Source organism: Anastrepha ludens, chromosome 5 (genome assembly GCF_028408465.1).
Source record: "Anastrepha ludens isolate Willacy chromosome 5, idAnaLude1.1, whole genome shotgun sequence".
Lineage (NCBI taxonomy): Eukaryota > Metazoa > Arthropoda > Insecta > Diptera > Tephritidae > Anastrepha > Anastrepha ludens.
The window spans coordinates 70195867-70214577 of NC_071501.1; the positions used below are offsets into that span (position 1 = coordinate 70195867).

At 38.9% G+C, this 18711-nt stretch overlaps 1 protein-coding gene across 1 annotated transcript; it reads right to left on the reverse strand.

Annotated features, from left to right (window-relative positions):
* Positions 1-9354: 9354 nt before the first annotated feature.
* On the reverse strand, positions 9355-12266 carry LOC128864079 (carboxylesterase 1E). The gene is made up of 3 exons (XM_054103570.1): positions 11160-12266; positions 10208-10669; positions 9355-10148 (listed from the first exon to the last, which is right to left on the reverse strand). The coding sequence occupies exons 1-3, from the start codon at positions 12105-12107 to the stop codon at positions 9435-9437; spliced, it is 2124 nt and encodes a 707-aa protein (XP_053959545.1). The 5' UTR covers positions 12108-12266; the 3' UTR covers positions 9355-9434.
* Between the last annotated feature and the right edge of the window lie 6445 nt (positions 12267-18711).

The following is an 18711-nucleotide window of genomic DNA, read 5'->3' on the forward strand; positions in this document are numbered from 1 at the left end:
TTTTTGTATCGTTTCTGACTACAGCAAATTGTAAACCAGTGCAAGGCAGACAGCAGGCAGAAGCCCACAAAAATTCAGAAAAATTTCTCCAACACAAAGTGAACGTCTCTACTGCATTAAATTGTCACTGTGATCTCCCCTTTTTGGGTGATGGATAATTTTTTACTAGCAAAAGTTAGGAATAAAAGTAGCATAATGAAATTGGAAGATTAAGGCGAAGGTTCTTCTGGTAATTTTTCAAATATTTTGATCTCACCACCAACTAGCGCTTATATTTTCATTTATTCATATTCAAACATTTACTTTCAATAAGCGCCTAATCGCGCTTTAATGCAGTATTTATAAATATCTCGACCTGTGCGCTTCCTAACCGGCAAATACCAATCAAATCGGACTGAAGTTTTTCGAAATATCTCGACCTCTGTGCTATTTCACAATATTATTTTAATTTTTTAAGTATCGAGAGACAATAATTAAGTATATACTGCTACCGTGTCTTTCAAGTTCGAGCTCAACTTTTTTAAGCAGAAAATTTGTAGTAAAAGTACCTCCATTTCAAAAATTTATTGTGAAAATGGTGGTTCACAGCTCAGCCAGTTCAACCAACAGAAATCAGAATAAAAAAGAAAGAAAGAAATGTTAATAAGGAATATTATTTGAGCGTTATGCGTCATTTACGTGAAGCAATTCGTCTAAAAAGACCAGAATTATGGGCCAACAACTCTTGGTTTTTGCATCACGATAATGCACCGTCTCACACTGCACTCGTTCTTCGTGACCATTTCGCCAAAAATTCCACGCATATCGTTCCGCAACCACCGTATTCGCCTGATTTGGCTCCGGGTGACTTCTGGCTATTCCCAAAACTCAAGAGACCACTCCGGGGAACTCGTTTCGAGTCGATTGAGGAGATAAAAGCTGAATCGAAGAAGGTGCTGATGGCTATACCGGAAATGGACTATTTGGCATGTTTCGGGGATTGGAAAAATCGTTCGTATAGGTGTATTTCATCGAGAGGGGATTATTTCGAAGGGGATGAAATTGATTTACAAGAATAAATAAAGATTTTTCATTTTACAACCAAATTCACCTTACTTTTTGCCCACAGGTATTATTATTTTTACTAATTTACGTAGTTGTTTAATTTTAAACTTTTATATTGTTGGCACCTTGCTTAAAAATACCCATGCATGAAAGTGTGCTTCAATACTTGTTGTGTGATCCCGTATTGTCATATTTTTATTAATTACACATAGTTGGTAAATTTTAAACATTTATGTAGTCGGCAACCCTATTTAAAAAATGCATCTAAATTAAAGTATGCTTCAATATTTTTCATTAGATCACCTAGCTGCAATATTTGTATTAATTTATATAGGCATTTGATTCATTTTTAAATTTTATATGCCTGGCAACCTTATTTAGAAATACTTCTGGATCGAGGTATGGTTCAGCACTCTTCGTTTGATATCATACTTTAAAATTTTCTCTGAATACATATAAAACTCGTTTTAAATTTTAGGGTGGATTTCAACAAAATTGAAAAATATTAAAAAAAAACTTAAAATTATAAAATTGTAATATTGTTTTTTACTTTGTCGATAAGTATAGCTTTTTTGTATTCATGAATAGAATTTTTAAAAATTCGGGCGCTGCCAACTCAAGATTTTACTCCACTATAAAAATTACTCACGCAATAGAATGTAACTTTGTGCCATTTTTTTAATCCTTCCACTGACTATTTTTTGAGTTTGGCGACCACCAACATAAGCAGACTTTTACCTTTTATATTTATATTACAGGAAGAAGCTTAAACTTCATTATTAATGAAACCATACAAAGCTCTCTAAGCTCTCAAGTCTCTTAGTTAAATGTAAATTAAAATCTGTTAATATTTTAAACCAATAAATATTTATAACCCAATTCAGTCATATTGCTTTTAATCCAACCATCCGTATGTATGTATGTTCCCTCAGCAGCGTCAATCCCTCTCCTACATTTATCTACTGTCTCATTCACTCTCAGAGGCATCTCGCTGTTGCGTTCTTTGCTGCCACTGTTAAATTGTGTGCAGCGAGATTCAAACTCTACCATTCCATCATAATCTGCTTACTTATGCCAACACTGCTTTATTCTTTATTTTTCATTTTCATTTTAATTTCCATTATCTGTTACTAGCCATTACATTATATCAATCAATCTCATTTTACTTTCGATACTCACTTCGTTCACTCAGTTACCAGACTCTGCTTTTCCTTACAATTATTTGTTTACTCTACAGTAATTTAATTCAACAAATCTGAATTCCATAGTCGCTGATGATAACAGAATGTGGTCAAGGGCAGCAGGGTGTGATATGCAAAAAAGCGTCTTACCGAGAAAACCACTGCACTTGACTGAATTTCTAAAGAATATCGATTACGATTACCAGCGAGGTATTTGCTATTTTTTATTTATATTTCTTTATTTGGTTTTTTTTCACCTAACTTTTATTTTGAGCAAATTATTGCTGCAAGGCACCACAACAAGAACGGTTGGGTTATTGCTACAGAAAAGCACCTGCCCATTTCATTTTGCCAATCAATGCCAGTACCCCTCAGACATTTACAGCATTTACAGCAGATTCATTGCCTAGGCAACGATGCCAACGACAATTTTCTGGTACAGCTAGCAGCACTCTCTGGCTGGCTGCCTGACTACCTCGACCGAGCTTTTCTATTTTCCCGCTTTTGTTTGCGTTATGGATTTGGTAAGCTTAAAGTGGCTTCGACGTTTGGCTTCAGCTGCAATGGCGCCGTCGTTGTGACAACACTGACACCAGAACATCACCCGCACCACCGTACGCCAACAAACTCTACATGGAAATCGGCTTTGTTGTCATCAGCATCTGCATTCATTTCTCCGTTCTTATTATGGTTGGCAGCCGCGCTAGCTTTGACTTACATTACTGCTATTACGGTTTACTGAGAGATTCTGCTCAAAGCTGGCATGAGCACCCGCCGCAGGGATGTGGTTATTTGCATTCTAAAGCGTAAAATATTATTTTTTGCCTTGTTTGAGTTTTAAGCCAAAAATTATTTTTCAGGAAGTTGGTGGAATTATTCTTCCAAGCGTTGTCAGTAAGCGGCTCTCCTTTCATTGTTTTAACTTTACTGTCACCTTTCATTGTTTACGTTATAGGTATAAATCGTCCAGAGTTGTTGTTGTCGTTATTTACCTATTGACACAGCAATTATTGCGGCCGGTTGACAGTTTCAATGTTTCCTAATTGTGAGTAAATTTGTTGGTTTAGCCTTTTCAGTGATTCTGTTGTTTGAGGGGTGCCCTTGGAGATATTTTAGGCCCAATAAAATAACAAGGAGTCTTTTAAGGAAATTCACAGCATTTATTTTTATTTTTTTGTTTGCGGGACGATACGTTTGGACGTTTCTCTTAAGCTTCCGAATATCAACATTTGGTTTTTTTGTCATTTGTTTTTGGAATCAAAAAATTAGTGTAATTCGATCACTGCTAGCTTCACTACTTTTGTTGAGCTTCAATTTAGAGCTTTGGCGAGCTTCTTGCAAATAACAGGTGCTACCAGGTAATGCTTTAAATATTTCAATTTATTTTCTATAATTTTTAATTGCTATTGAGTTAACAAATTACCAGAAATCTTAAAATTATTAGGATATCATAATTTAATTATTTATTTCTGAGGTCAATAGAAACTATTATTCTTTCCGACTACATACTAATTCCCCATGTAAAATTTGCTTTTTGTCATGTATGAATGAAAAATAATATCGTTCAAATGACTGCCACGACTAGCTTTACAGTAGGCCATTCGATCAACCCAATTTTTAAGCACATTTTCGAATGTTTGGGCTCCAATTTCATAAATGGCAACTTCGATTTCGTGTTTTAAAGCATCAATCGTCTCTGGATGGTTCGCATAGCATTTGTCCTTAACGGTTCTCCACAAAAAATAGTCCAACGGGCTTAAATCACAGCTCCGAGGCGGCCAATTGAGATCGGAATTTCGGCTGATTATTCGGTTTTCAAACACGGTAGCCAAAAGTTCGAGTGCAACTTTGGCAGTGTGACAAGTTGCACCGTCCTGTTGAAACCAAATGTCGTCCATGTCATCTCTTCAATTTTTGGAAACAACTCGTTGAGCATGTCACGGTAACGCTCGCCATTTACTGTTACGGCGTCTCCTCGCTCATTTTCGAAAAAAAATGGCCAGATGATGCCGCCAGACCAAAAACCGTACCAAACAGTGACTCGTTGTGGATGCATTTGCTTCTCCACAGTAACATGTGGATGTTCTGAGCCCCAAATCCGACAATTTTGCTTATTGACGCAGCCACCGATGTGAAAATGAGCATCATCAGAAAAGAAGAAGAAAACTCACCACTTTGGAAATAGGTTTTCAATATTTCCCAATTTTGTTCAATCGTATAGCGTCCCATTTCGTAAACCTTCTAGTAAATTATGAACACATTTGACATATCATTTGTGTTGCCTTTCTCAAAAAAATAGGTGGTTCAAAAAGCAAACGCTGTATGGTCCACCCTGTACAAAAGCATATATAAGTAATAATAATCCTTTCTTTTCGATTTTTCCGTTGCATTCGTTCCATAATAATGAATTTTAAGGTTACATAATTCTTACAACTAAGTTAGCAAATATGAGCTTAAAAGCGAATAGTGGAGCCAGAATGTAAAATGGTTGTTGTTATGCAATAAAGAGAAAGAGATTGGTTTAGATATTGCCGTTAAAGCAAAGGTAAGTTACTAAGAGAGCAAATTGAGAAACGTGAACAAGAGATGGGAGAATATAAGTAGCAGATGTAAGGACAGAATGAGTAAGGTAGTGGGTGTTGTTGGTAGTGGGAGCAGGGGTAAGTGACTATATTTAATAAAAGCTCTTTCATCCATTATATTTTAAACAAAAGAGACAGTGGCAAAATCGATCTTCCCCTTTGCAGTTGTTTAATTCGAAGTAAGTGGGATTCATGTGACGGGGCAGGACCAGTGAGAGTCAGTGAAGAGTGAGGAAATTTATTGAAAACTTTTTATACTCGTGCAATTCTGTCTATTCGAAATTGATGGTAAAGTTTCCAAATAAACATAACATATTTCAATGTAAAAGTAATAAATAGTAACTTGAGAGTAAAAGCGACAGCAAAGTTCGAGCAATTTCTTCTTATAAAGGGATAGGACAGTACGCTTTAAATGGAATGAAGTCTATGTGCCTTACAACTCTAGAACGCACTTCAGAGACAACACCCAGATATTTGATTTCTTGAACCGATTGAAATATAGCATCACTGTGCTAGGATAGAGACAAAACAAGCAGCTCACTTTATTTCACAGTAAAACTTGACTAAAAGGAATTTGGTTTGCAATTACTTTTCGCTTGCCTTACTGACAATCTCTCTGGTTTTGGAGAGCAAACAAAGAAGCAAAATTCAAGGGGGAATGCAAAATAGCGCCGAAAAAAATAATGGCACCAAGCACATCTTTCTGTCGAAACAAAAAGCATTTGCGCGAAAATTATCATTGGAAAACCACGTTTTTGTTAGAAAAGATGATTTTTTAAAAGACAAAATAGATAAAACATCTAATTAATATCTATTTTTCAAATATGGGCCACGGAAAGCACTCCAATGAAGAGAAAAGGACAATTATTAAAAAATGCGTGAGGAGCGCAAAACCTTCGCCGAAATACGTCGGTTATGGACTGCTCAAATAAAGTGAATAGTAATGCCAAGAAATTTGCTCAAAAAGTAGAGTCTCGTAGACGAAAATCTATTATGTCGCCATTACTCAATTAGTTAGACAGCGCAAGAAGGAGCCATTCAAGCCAGCAGCGGAGCTTAAAATGTACCTTAATATTGCTGCGTCTGTTGAAACTATTCGCACTCGACTGAGAGAAAATAATTTGAACGCTTGTAATCCGAGAAAAGTTCCGCTTTTGACCATTAAACACTCTCGTTTAGCTGCGAAATTTGCTAAGCAACACTCCAATTGGCCAGTGGAAAAGTGGAGAAACATATTGTGGACAGATGAGAGCAAAATCGTGTTGGGAGGGGAGAGACTGGTGTTCGTAGTTACGTTAGGATACCACCAAATGAAGAATATAGACCGATGTGCACGAAAAAAACCATTAAACACGGGTGTTCCAGCATTATGATATGGTCGTGCTTTTCCTATTATGGAGTAATGCCGATTCATTGGATTAGAACGATCATGGATCAGCACGTCTACCTCGATATCCTGCCAAATGTAATGCTGCCATATGCAGCTGATGAAATGCCATTAAAATAGGTATTCCAGCGTGACAATGACCCCAAGCAAAAAGGCTGAAAATGACTTGGGGACAACACCATCAACGTCATGGAATGGCCCCCACAGTCTCCAGATCTCAACCGAATTGAGAATTTGTGGACTGATGTTAGAAAGGCAGTTCACACTTGCAATCCAATTAGTAATGTGGCCCTTTGGATGGTTGCAAAGGAAAGTTGGGAGAGAATTTCGATTACTAGATACCAGGATTTAGTGGATTCTATACAAAGGCGATGTGCGGCCTTAATTGCCAATAAAGGATACTCAACAAAGTATTAACACGCTAGCTAAATAGTATAGTTATGGATGAAAAGTACTTTTGTTTTACATTTTTAATTTAATTTTTTGTTTTCGCCATTGTGATTGAAATAGTGATATTTTTGTTACCGCCTTATTTTGACTGAAATAACTTATTAAGTGAATATATTTTGAAATATGCAAGAAATATGGGGTGTCTTCTTATTAAAAATATGTTGATAGATTAATTAATTAAGTAAAACTATTTTATGTTAAAAAAATTGAGTTCCTTTCAAACTTTTTAAAGTTTGAATTTCGCAACGCCTTACGGTGCTATTATTTTCACCGCAGCTGTATATAAAGGGTGGTTAAATTGCAAGGGCCAGTGTTGAAAGTGAACCACACCTAAATGTCAAGTTTTTTTCCGCATTTCATTTAACATTTTTCAATTTCAGACTAACTCAATTTGAACCATGGAAAGATATATAATGGAGCAAGGCGTTAAAGTTATTCAGGCTTATTGTGAAAACGGGCGTTCAAATCAAAATGCATATCGCTCACTTCGTGATTCAGTGATGAGGCACACTTTCACCTCAGTGGATTCGTCAATAAGGAGAATTGTCGCACTTGGGCGAATGCTAATCCAATAGTGATTTGACCGTATTTTTTCCAAAATGAGGCCGATCGGGCAGTTACTGTGAATAGTGTTCGCTATCGTGGGATGATGGCGAACTTTTTATGGCCCGAATTGAAAGATATGGATGTGGACGATATGTGGTTTCAACAGGACGGTGCCACTTGTAACAGAGCTAGCGAAAAAATGTCTCTTTTGCGCGAAAAATTGTATGGCCGAATAATCTCACGTCGCGGCGATGTCAATTGGCCGCCAAGATCATGTGATTTGACACCGTTGGACTTCTTTCTTTGGGGCTATTTGAAAGAAAAGGTGTGCGCTGATAAGCCAGCAACAATTCAAGAGCTAAAGGATGAGATAATTCGGCACATTAACGGCATACAGGTAGAACCTCAATTATGCCTCAGCGTCATCGAAAATTTGGACTATCGGATGGAGGTGTGCCGCCGATGCCGCGGCGGCCGCTTGGCCAATATTTTGTCCCATTCGTAACTGAGCCATACCAATACTATCATAATAAAGAGAAATGGCAATAATTTCCTAAAAAAATTATATTTTATTCAAAATCAACACCGACCCTTAAAACTTAACCACCCTTTATAATTGGTGCTTAACCCCTTTACTGTTTAACCGAGTACCTCCCCCAATTTCTAATGCCACCTCGATGTATTTTCACAAACAGCGGAGCTTATAACTTTACGCCGCCTCCGAACGGCAGATGCTTTTTTATCAGAAGAAGGTTTAGGTATCCCCCAAAAACTAAGATACAAGATGACGTTGCTCAACACCAGCAGCGCCTTCAAAATTGAGAAGGACCTCACCGAGCCGTTTGATACCAAACGAGGTTTCAGACAGGGTGACTCGCGGTCGTGTGACTTCTTTAACCTGATGTTGGAGAGGATCGAACGAGCCGCAGAACTAAATCGCTCAGGCACAATATTTTATAAGAGCGTACAGTTGTTGGCGTATGCCGATGATATTGACATCACATGATATTGCTCTAACAACCGGGCTGTTCTTCTTCTCCAAACTGAATAAAGAGGCAAAGCGAATGGGTCTGGTGGTGAACGAGGACAAACTGATGTACCTCCTGCCTTCAAGCAAACAGTCGGCGCACTCGCGTATCTGCACCCACGTCACTGTTGACAGTTATGATTTCGAAGTTGTAAAAGACTTCGTTTATTTAGGAACCAGCATTAACACCGATAACAATGGTTGCCTTGAAATCCAACGTAGAATCTCTCTTGCCAACAATTGCTATTTTGGACTAAGTAGGTAATTCATCTCTCGATGAACAAAACTAACACTCTACAAGACTCTCATCATGCCCGTCCTAACGTATGGCGCATAAGCTTGGACGATGACAACATCCGATGAAGCAACGCTTGGAGTGTTTGAAAGAAAGATTCTGCGTAAGATTTTTGCACGTTGGCAACGGCGAATATCACAGGCGATGGAACGATGAGCTGTATGAACTTTACGACGGCTTAGACATAGCGCAGCGAATAAAGATACAGCAGATGCGTTGGCTGGGTCTTGTCGTCCGAATGGATGCAAACGCTTCGGCTCTGAAAGTATTTGATGCGGTACGAGCTGGTAGTAGCAGAGGAAGACGAAGGCCTCCTGTGCATTGGAAAGATTAGGTGAAGAAGGACTTGACTTTACTTGATATGTCCAACTGACGCCGGTTAGCACGAGAAAGAAACGACTGGCGCGCTTTGTTAAACTCGGCCAAAATCGCGTAAGCGGTTATCGCGCCAATTAAGAAGAAGAAGCGATGTTATTTAAAACTGCCTTTGGGCCTTTTACATGGTTGAAAAGCTTAAAGCTTCCGTAACTTTGTGTAAAAACTTCAATCACATTAGAGGAAAACTGAGGGATTTATAAAAGTTTGACCGAAAGAACTTAGACAAGGCTATTTGGTACTAATGAGGGTTTAGTCTCATATAACCGATTTTTTAACCCACTTTTGCGTTTTTTGCATATTTGAAAAGCTTAAAGCTTCCGTAACTTTGTGTGAAAATTTTAAGCAAATCAAAGGAAAACTGACAAACATTTTCCTATGAACCAACGCATTTATTGAACTACCGCACAATTTTGTTAATATAATTTTGTGATAGCGTTGCCAATGCGCCACCTGAACCAATAATATACAACTTCTGACTTTTATTTAGCATATAGGTAGATTTTATACATATAGGTAGATACAAAAAATTATTCAGTGTTAATTATTACCCCAGCCCAAGTAAGCCTCCTCCGCCTCCGGACTCTCTTTCTCTGCTTCTACCACCTCCGCCCAGCACACCGCCCAGAGTATTTCCAACTCCACCAGCAACACCACCGTTACCATTGCTTTTGTCGCCTCCTAAAACGCCGCCAACGCCACCCAACGCACCGCCAACTACTCCCGTAACTGGTGATAACACACCGCCCAAGCTCTGGCAAGTGGTTGAAGTCAAGGGAGTCAGTGAAGCACCCAGAACTGAGAGCTCGCAAAACCGAAAGTCACTGCCTGCACTTAGCTCTGAATCAACCTTTATGAATGGAATGCCTTTGCCGGTTACGCGTTTGAATAGCGAATCTTCCACTGATTTCTTCTTATCCTCGTTCCCAAATACTTTTGCGAATTTCACCAACATATCGATCAGGTTCTTACGCACCTTCAGGTCCTCTTCACCGCTTAGTTGTGCTTCTGGTATGGGGTTCCCAAACAAATCATTTGCATCGAACATATAACCGAGTTCATCACCATGCGCCACCACTTCCGGATTGCTATTCGCGGACTGCTCGGAAACAATCGGCAGACCGCGCAAGAAATTTATGCCTTTCGAGCGGGTGCCATTGTATTCGAAACTGTACATGAATGAGGGCGCAATTTGTGACCAGACTTGAGTGGTTAATACGGCGGGCAGATTGAAGAGTATATCGGTGGTGGATTCTATGACCTGCAAGAAGGGTATTAAATTAAATGTGAAAACTAAATCAATACAAATTTATACACAACCTTTGATAGCACTTGATCCAGATTCAGCGTTTCAGGAACTTTGAGCAGATCATTGAGTGTGGGCGTTAAAGCCGACGATAGTCCAGGCAGCACGGGTTTTGCGATTTCACCCGTGATACCGTCGATATGCAGGAACCCGGTCAGATCCTTCAATGCGTCGGTTAGTGAATTGAGAAATTGTTGCACAGAGCCAAATATCCGATTCAACGTATCAATGCTGACAGCATTCGCGGTTTCATGTTTTGTAACACCCGTTAACAGAGGTATAGGCGTGAAGTTACCACTACGCAGCTGCTGTTCCGGCTCGCCTACAATCAAGCTGGGTAGCGCACGGCCATCATTCTCTCCCTCAACATGCGGCGTGAAACCAACATTGCCTGATAGACCTTTGACTAGGGCACGGCCAGCTAGGCGTTCCGTTTGGATTTTTGAATCGTTCTGTATAATTTCTTCGGCTGATTTCTGATACGATAACAAAAGGAAAAATCTTCGGATGAAAAAAATAATGATTTTTAAGGTGACTACGAGGAAAGAATGTCAGATGGATGACCGATTTTAACGGAAACAAAAGAGTATTTGGTAAAAATTTATGTTTGGAAAACAAGTGTGGAGCAGTGCAGGAGAAAGCCCCAAATGGAGGCTTATTCCAAATGTTTTGAAAATCAATCAAAAGTGGCCTTCAAGAATTATATAAAAAAGCAAAGCAACAATTTAGCAACATCACCAGTTTAATTGAATAGAAACAGTTATCTTTCTCCTTGGAATTTAAAAGCAACCCGTTTTCTTGTCTGATAATCGCTTTCGTTTATTCGAAAGCAGTTAAAATAATTCCCAAAAACAACTTAAGTGCACATTACTTTTTTTTTAAGAAATATATTTCAGTTTCACTTTCCTTCCCCCATCCAGCTTCTTTCAGAAACGCACTCACACACACGCACATGCCAATATATACCTCTCTCAGGCACTGCACAATCTCCAGCTCGTTCAGTGTGGGGCAACCATTAATGTCCGCCACCTCCTCCACACTCTGCACCGGTTCCTTATCGGTTGCGTATTGCGAAAGCGCTGTACCCGACATCGCCACCACACCCGACACATCACCCGCACTACGTGCTGAACGCGACATTGACAAATACATTGCGCTCGCCGCACCCGAGCCATGTCCAATGGCCTTGATTTGTTTCGGGTCACCACCGAAATGATGAATGTAGTCATTGACCCAGCGCAGCGCTGCCGCCATATCGAAGATCGCTAAATTACCATCGAATTCTTTCGTACCATCGCCCATTATACCCAAAGAACCGAGTCGATATTGTGGCGCTACGACTATCACACCCTGCTGCGCTATAGGTGTGGCATCGTACTGAGCGGCAGAACCATAACGAAAACCACCCGGATGTATCCAGACATATACCGGTAGACCGGTCGTTTCATCCGGCATACGCGGCGTATAAATATTCAATAGCAGACAATTCTCCTCGCCCACCACGCGATATGGATTATATGGATCGGGCTGTAGGCAGGGTGGTCCATGACGTGTGGCATTGATGTCACCTGCCATGCGCTTATAGACGGGACGCGCATAACGCAACAGACCAATTGGCGGCTCTGCGTAGTGCATGCCGAGGAAGGAATAGATGCCGGTGCGTTCATTGCGAAAGCCTTCGACGCGAGCATCGCGATTGAAGGTGCGCGTAAAGACCACCGGATCGTCGGGTGGTGGTGCCTTCGATTGGCGGCCACCCACTATACGTTTGACGCGATTGTGTTTTTCCCGTTCGATCAGCGACGACGCATTACACAAAGTCAACGCACATGCGAAGAGTATAAAAATAAAAAGTGGTTTAACTGCTTCACGGCTAATAAAGTTCGATTGAAATGATTTCATTAGCGACGGCATAACGACGAACTGAAACAGAAAACTGAAATGTTTAGCACGCGAACTCGTTTTTATGTCTGCTCGTCAGTTGTGCAGCCGTCAAGTGTTGGCGTTGAATATCAAGTATTAACTGACGATGAGGCTGGTACATGAAGTAGCGTTTCGCCTCAGTGCTTAGCGTGCGAGCTACCGGCTACAGCTGCTGTCGCGTATTTGTTACTGTTCGCTTGGTGGGCAAGTCGAAGTGATTGCGGACAGCGGAAGGGCAAACTGATTGCCTGTGCTGAATGCCGATTAATTTCAAATTTTATTACATATATTATTTTTGCCGCTTTTTTATTTTGCTCTGCCATTTCGTTGATATACCATATTTAATTAGCTTTTTTGCATTTGGTAATTTTATAAATTTACTTATCTTTGAGCTCATGCAATGATGTGAGCTTGCAAGTATTCAAAAAAAAGGCAGGGAAATATCGCACATATACCTTCTGCTGAAATATGAACGAGACTGATTTAATAAAACACAAACGGTTAATTATTGTTCAATTTTTATTTTATCTCCTTCAAAGTAATCACCATTGGAGGCGATACACATATGCCAACGTTTTTTCCAATCATCATAGCATTTCTGGAAGGCCGATTTCGGTATGGATTTCAGTTCCTTCTTCGAATTCTCTTTTATGAATTCAATTGTCTCAAAATGTTTTCCACGGAGCGGCAACTTGAGCTTGGGAAACAGGAAAAAGTCACATGGAGCCATATCAGACGAATACGGTGCTTGCGGAACGATATTAACATTATTTTTGTTCAAATAATCGCGAACAAGGCGTGATGTGTGAGCTGGTGCATTATCGTGATGCAAGAACCATCACACAATTCCTTCCTTTTAACACGAATGTTCTCGCGCAAACGCTTTAAAACGTCTAAATAATGTTCAGCGTTAACCGATCGGCCTTGCGGAAGAAACTCCGAGGGCACCACACCTTCGTAATCGAAAAAAACAGTCAGCATAACCTTAATTTTTGACCGACTTTGGCGTGGTTTTTTGGGGTGATGTACGACCCTCTTTGAACGAAAACCCGTGCACGCGATAGAGCAGAGTCCCCGTAGGTTGTACGCAACATTTTTAAGGCGTCTGAAGCCGAAATTTTGTTGGAATAACAAAATTTCAAACAAATTCTTTGTTCAACTTGAATTTCCATCGTTAAATTCGAAAAACACACTCGAGCTTGACTTGTTTACAGTAGCACAGAAAACAAACTATTTGACATATCACTACCATCCAACAAAAAATTTATTTTTGCCATATGTCATCCGCGGACCGTTTTATTGATAAAGTCTCGTTCATATTTGAGCAGAAGGTAATGTATTATAATTAGTTTGATGCTGTTGTTGCTAGTGAAGTATATAAGTAGAGGAACTAATTTTAGGGAATTATGCAGCCACTACAGTTGAAAAATAGTTGGGGTTTTTAAATTAAATTTCCTTTCAATACGTGGGAAGAGAGATGCGCAATCGAAATGTTATATTCGAAATCTCCGCAAAGTCTAGCTATACAAAAAGGGTATACAGGTAATACGCAAATAGGAACTAAACATCGTTTTGGTACCATAAGACTTTGATATATTGGGTATAGGAATAAGTTCCCGCGCTCGTAAAAGAGGTGTCGCTGCTGATACTTTTTTATCAAAAATGTATACATTCGTCCCCAAAAAACTGCATTTGTGGGAAGTCAGGTCTCATTATTACCTTTTAAAGAAAATGGCAGCTGAAACGTGTCGTATATTCATCGATATTTACGGCAATCACGCTCCATAAAATGCACCTTGTAAGGAGTGGTTTCGACGCCTTCAAAGTGGCAATTTCGGTGTGAGTGATAAAGATCGCAAAGGGGCATCGAAAAAATTCGAAGATACCCAGCTGCAACAATTATTGGATGAAGACGCATGTCGAACCCTGGATGATACGTCTAAAGAGTTGGATATTGAAAGCAGGCCCAGAAAGCAGGTAACTGGGTACCACATCAATTGAAGGAGAGGGATATTGAGAGACGTTTGGTGACGTGTGAGATGCTTCTTGAACGGCGGAAAAGAAAAGGGTTTCTGCATCGCATCGTCACTGGTGATGAAAAATGGTTCTATTATGATAACCCTAAGCGAAGAAAATGTAGGAGGCTGCCAGGTGAACCAGGTCCAGCGACATCGAAAAAAAATATTCATGCTTCAAATGTTATGTTGTGCATCTGGTGGGATAAGAAGGGTGTCATTGATTATGAACTCCTTAAACCATCTAAAATCATCACTGGTAATCGTTACCGACTTAGCGACTGCAGCTAATGCGTTTGAATCGAGCTCTCAAAGAAAAGCGGCCGGAATGGGACGGTAGACATGTCAAACTGAATTTTCTACATGGCAATGCCAGGATGCATGTTGCTAAATCGTTCTAGAAATTATTAGAAGGACTAAATTGGGAAATCTTACCCCACCCGCCGTATTCCCTAAACATTGCGCCTTTGGATTACCATCTGCTCCGATCAATACACTCAGTCCTTATTGGCGAGCGGCTTACTTCTTACGAGAGAATCACAAACTGGCTCAATGAATGGATCAATATCAAGTACGAGAATTTAATTGTTTCGTTGTTTTCATAACTTTGGCTAAGAAGGGACGCCCATACCCAATAATAAGTCTCTGAACAGTATGTAACAACTCGCAGGATATATGTACATAATTGGCTTGTACATCATTTCTGAAGCGTTCAGCCCAGCTACACTTCCAATTCCTGTTGTACGCCTCGATGTTGGCCAACAATTGGAGAGAGCTACAGTTTTATACTACCTCTCAATGCCAGATGATTTTTATGAGGAACTTCTTTCACCGCAGAAATACATTTAGGGGTTTGCAAATGCCTACTGAGAGGCGACCGCTATTAGAAAATTTTCGTTTCTATTTGATGTGTCACACCTATTGTGGGTTTCGGGCCCGAGCCAACCGAATGACAGTCACGCACATACTAATTCGGCTACGGTGGCCGCCTGTATATCTGATGCGGTGAGTGAAGTACTTCCATAAACGCTGCTCATGATCTTTCAGCACCTCTTAAAGTCTTCTTTAGTGACGCAATTAGCCATTAAATTGAGGTAACGCAACGTATGGAGGCTAGTCAACCGCTCGCAAGAATTTCAACACAGTTTACGAATTAGGAAGAGTAACAAGCGGTACTTCCATTGGTAATAAAAGCTTATATTCTGTGGCTCTGCATACAATTTTTTATATGATCTTTCTACAAGTACGAAAAGTGCGAAGTGTTTAGAGAAACTGTGATCACTTGACATTAGAGTACTTCACTCTTCATACAAAAAAAAATCGGTATTATTTTCCTTTTAAAATGTTCCTTCTCTTCCCTTGCAATAATATCACAAAGGATGAACTTGTTTGTTTGTTCTAGTGGGCCCACTTTCCGGGTAATCATTATAACCTAACTTAATCTAGCCCATTGAAATTATAAGATATATTTAATGGGTGGCACCTAGATGTCAGTAATGAATAATTCCTAGACGGTACCTTTTTTATGCCATCTTTGATATTTCTCAAATAGACAGATGTACAATTTTACACGATAGAACAACACGTTAAAATCATTGAAAATTATTATGAAAATCATCGATCTTTAAAAACGGCATATCCCAAAATTCGTTATTTTTTTTATGGAAATAATCATCCAAGTAAATCGAAAATTCAAAGGTTGGTGAAATAATTTCCAAAAACTTTTTCTGTGTTGGATAGAAAATGGACTGGCAGACCAGACTATAGTTTTTTGAGAAGTAAAGTCTGAGTAAATAAACCAACAACGATTCCGGAACTGAAACACAATGCTTGGATCGAGATTGCTGAACTCAGTACGATAATGTGTGACCCAGACCTTGAAAATTTGAATTCTCGTATAACAGCCTGCCAGCCCATTTAAATGACATAATTTTTCACATATATATTAATTGTTAAGATCTGTATCAGAGTGCAACCTGCAAGAATCTAAATTCATGTTTTTATTAAAACAAAATCTAGACATGTTTTTTGAAAGAGCCTTTATTTTAAGAACTCCGCAAAAATATTTTGATTACTATTCCCCTCAAAAGCAAATTTACTAAATCCCAACCCTGCACAACTTATTCCTAAATCATGTCAAGCATCTAAAAATATGTTATATAGACTTTCGAGATTTTTATAAAAATAGTGTACCAGAAATTTAATGCTCATACTTCGAGATCCTGGTTCTACACTGTCCCTCCTCTATGTAGTTGAGTGCAAAGCTCACTGTTTTGCACTCAACTACATATTCCTTGCATGTATCCATAATCCAAATTTAAATTGTGACAAGAGATATCAACGGGTATCTAATAACGGATGTAGTGCTTGGCTTCCTGTTTTTTTCTTTTCCTATTAAAAATAATGCAGTTAAGTCCATAAAAATATGAACCTCGAAGAATTGCAGACTTTGCCGCGTTAACTGTTAAAATAGATGAAAAAAATTTTCTATACAATTTTAGTTGAGTATGGACTCTAAATTTGTAAATTTTCTTTACCAATAGAACATTTTTGGTATTTATGTAACCTTGTCTATATTATCAATACAGAAATTATATCACATTGTCCCCATTTATATGTCGGGATTTGGCAACCCTGGTGTTGCAATCTGGCAACTGACAGCTATACCGCAAAGTTTGACATTTTTTGGCTTTTACGTACTCAGAACGTTTTGAAATACCAGCGCTATTTGAGTTGTTTACAGTAACTTAAAGGATTCATCTCGGTCCAAAAATGGAATTAAATCGTGAACATTTTCGTGCGATTATTTTTTACAACTTTCGATGTGGATTAACTCAGCAACATTGCATGGATAAACTTAATTCATTTTTTGGCGATGAAGCTCCATCAAGGACCAGTGTTTATCGATGGTATGGGGAATTCAATCGTGGTTGTAGTTCACTCCAAGACGAATTTCGTGAAGGTCGTCCAAAATCAGTTGTTGTTCCGAAAACCATTGATGATGTGCGCGAACTGATATTGCAAGATCGTCATGTGACCTATCGTGAGATTGAGACAATCTTAGGCATTAGTGGGACCAGCGTACATTCAATATTGCATAAACATTTGACTGTCAAAAAAATTTGTTCGCGTTGGATCCCACACAATTTGTCAATCGCTCACAAAAAGACTCGTGTCGATTGGTCGAAGGAAATGCTCAAAAAATACGATCGCGGGGCTTCGAAACACGTCTATGATATCGTGACAGGTGACGAATCATGGATTTACGCGTATGAGCCCGAAAGTAAACAGCAGTCGACTGTATGTGTGTTTCAAGATGAGCCAAATTCAACAAAAGTTGTTCGCGCACGAAGCACTTCCAAGCAAATGGTCGCCTGTTTTTTCGGAAAAACTGAACATGTCGCAACCGTACCACTATAACAACGCAGAACAGTAAATTCTGAGTGGTACACAACCATTTGTTTGCCAGTTGTCTTCCAAGAAATTAGGAAAACCAATCGCCAAAGACGAATCACTCTTCACCAGGACAATACGAACTCTCACACATCGGCTCAAACAACTGCATTTTTGAGCACCCAAAACATCGAATTAATGGGTCATCCGCCGTATAGTCCTGACTTGGCACCGAATGACTTCTTTTTATTCCCGTAGAAGAATGCCTGTTTTGGAGGTACCTCATTCAGAGTGGCAAAAGTGCTTCGACAATTGGTTCAAACGCATGCAAAAGTGTATAGATCTTCATGGAGAATATTTTGAAAAACAATAAAGTGATTTTCGATGATTAAAATTTGTTTTTGTTTTCGAGTCCCGACATATAAAAGCCATCCCTCGTAAGTACTCCACCGTAATTATTATAAAGGCACGACATATGAAGAAGTTTGCATTATTTTCTTATTTATTTTCTAATTTTAATTATTATAATTTTTTTTTTTAACTTAGCTCATTCTGTAATGAAAATCAATTTTGAAAAAAATGTGTGTACGCAGTTTTACAGTCCGTTTTTTTTAGTAGTAGTAAAATCTTATTTATTTTATAATAATTATAATACCGTGAATATGATATAATATTTCAGAATACGTAGAACACAAATTAAAAATAAATAAAAACAACAATGACAATAATTTATAAGATTGTGTGCCATACAAAGAGAAAAAATGTTGTAGCCAATATAAGAAAATTCATTTACAATAAAGTGCCTGTATTTAACACTATAAGAGATATATTTGAATAACGCAAAATGATTGTCCCTGTACGAGGGTTATCACTTTCGCTAAATCTAAAACTTGTTCACCAAAAAAAAGTGCACGAATGTTTTTGTAAATCGGGCAAGCGTCAATAAAGTGATATATGCTTTTGGCCTCGCCAAGGTTGCAAACTGGGCAAGTCACGGAGGAAGTATTTTTAAAAGCTGTTGCGTTGAGGTTGAGGAGACTACCGGTTGCTCGAAAAATTATTATGGCATAAGCAGAGACATCATCATTAAAATAAGGCACATTTAAAGGTATATGTTGCGGGTAAAGTTCATCAGAGTTTGTAAGGAGCTCTTGGAGTGAACAAAATAAATGCTTGTTCAATCAGTT

Excerpts from the sequence above, each read along its gene's own strand:
- LOC128864079 (XM_054103570.1), bottom strand. The coding sequence starts at position 12,107 with ATGCCGTCGCTAATGAAATCATTTCAATCGAACTTTATTAGCCGTGAA. Across the intron at positions 10,670-11,159 it reads TTGTGCAGTGCCTGAGAGAG|AAATCAGCCGAAGAAATTAT; the intron begins GTATATATTGGC and ends TTATCGTATCAG. Across the intron at positions 10,149-10,207 it reads TGGATCAAGTGCTATCAAAG|GTCATAGAATCCACCACCGA; the intron begins GTTGTGTATAAA and ends CCCTTCTTGCAG.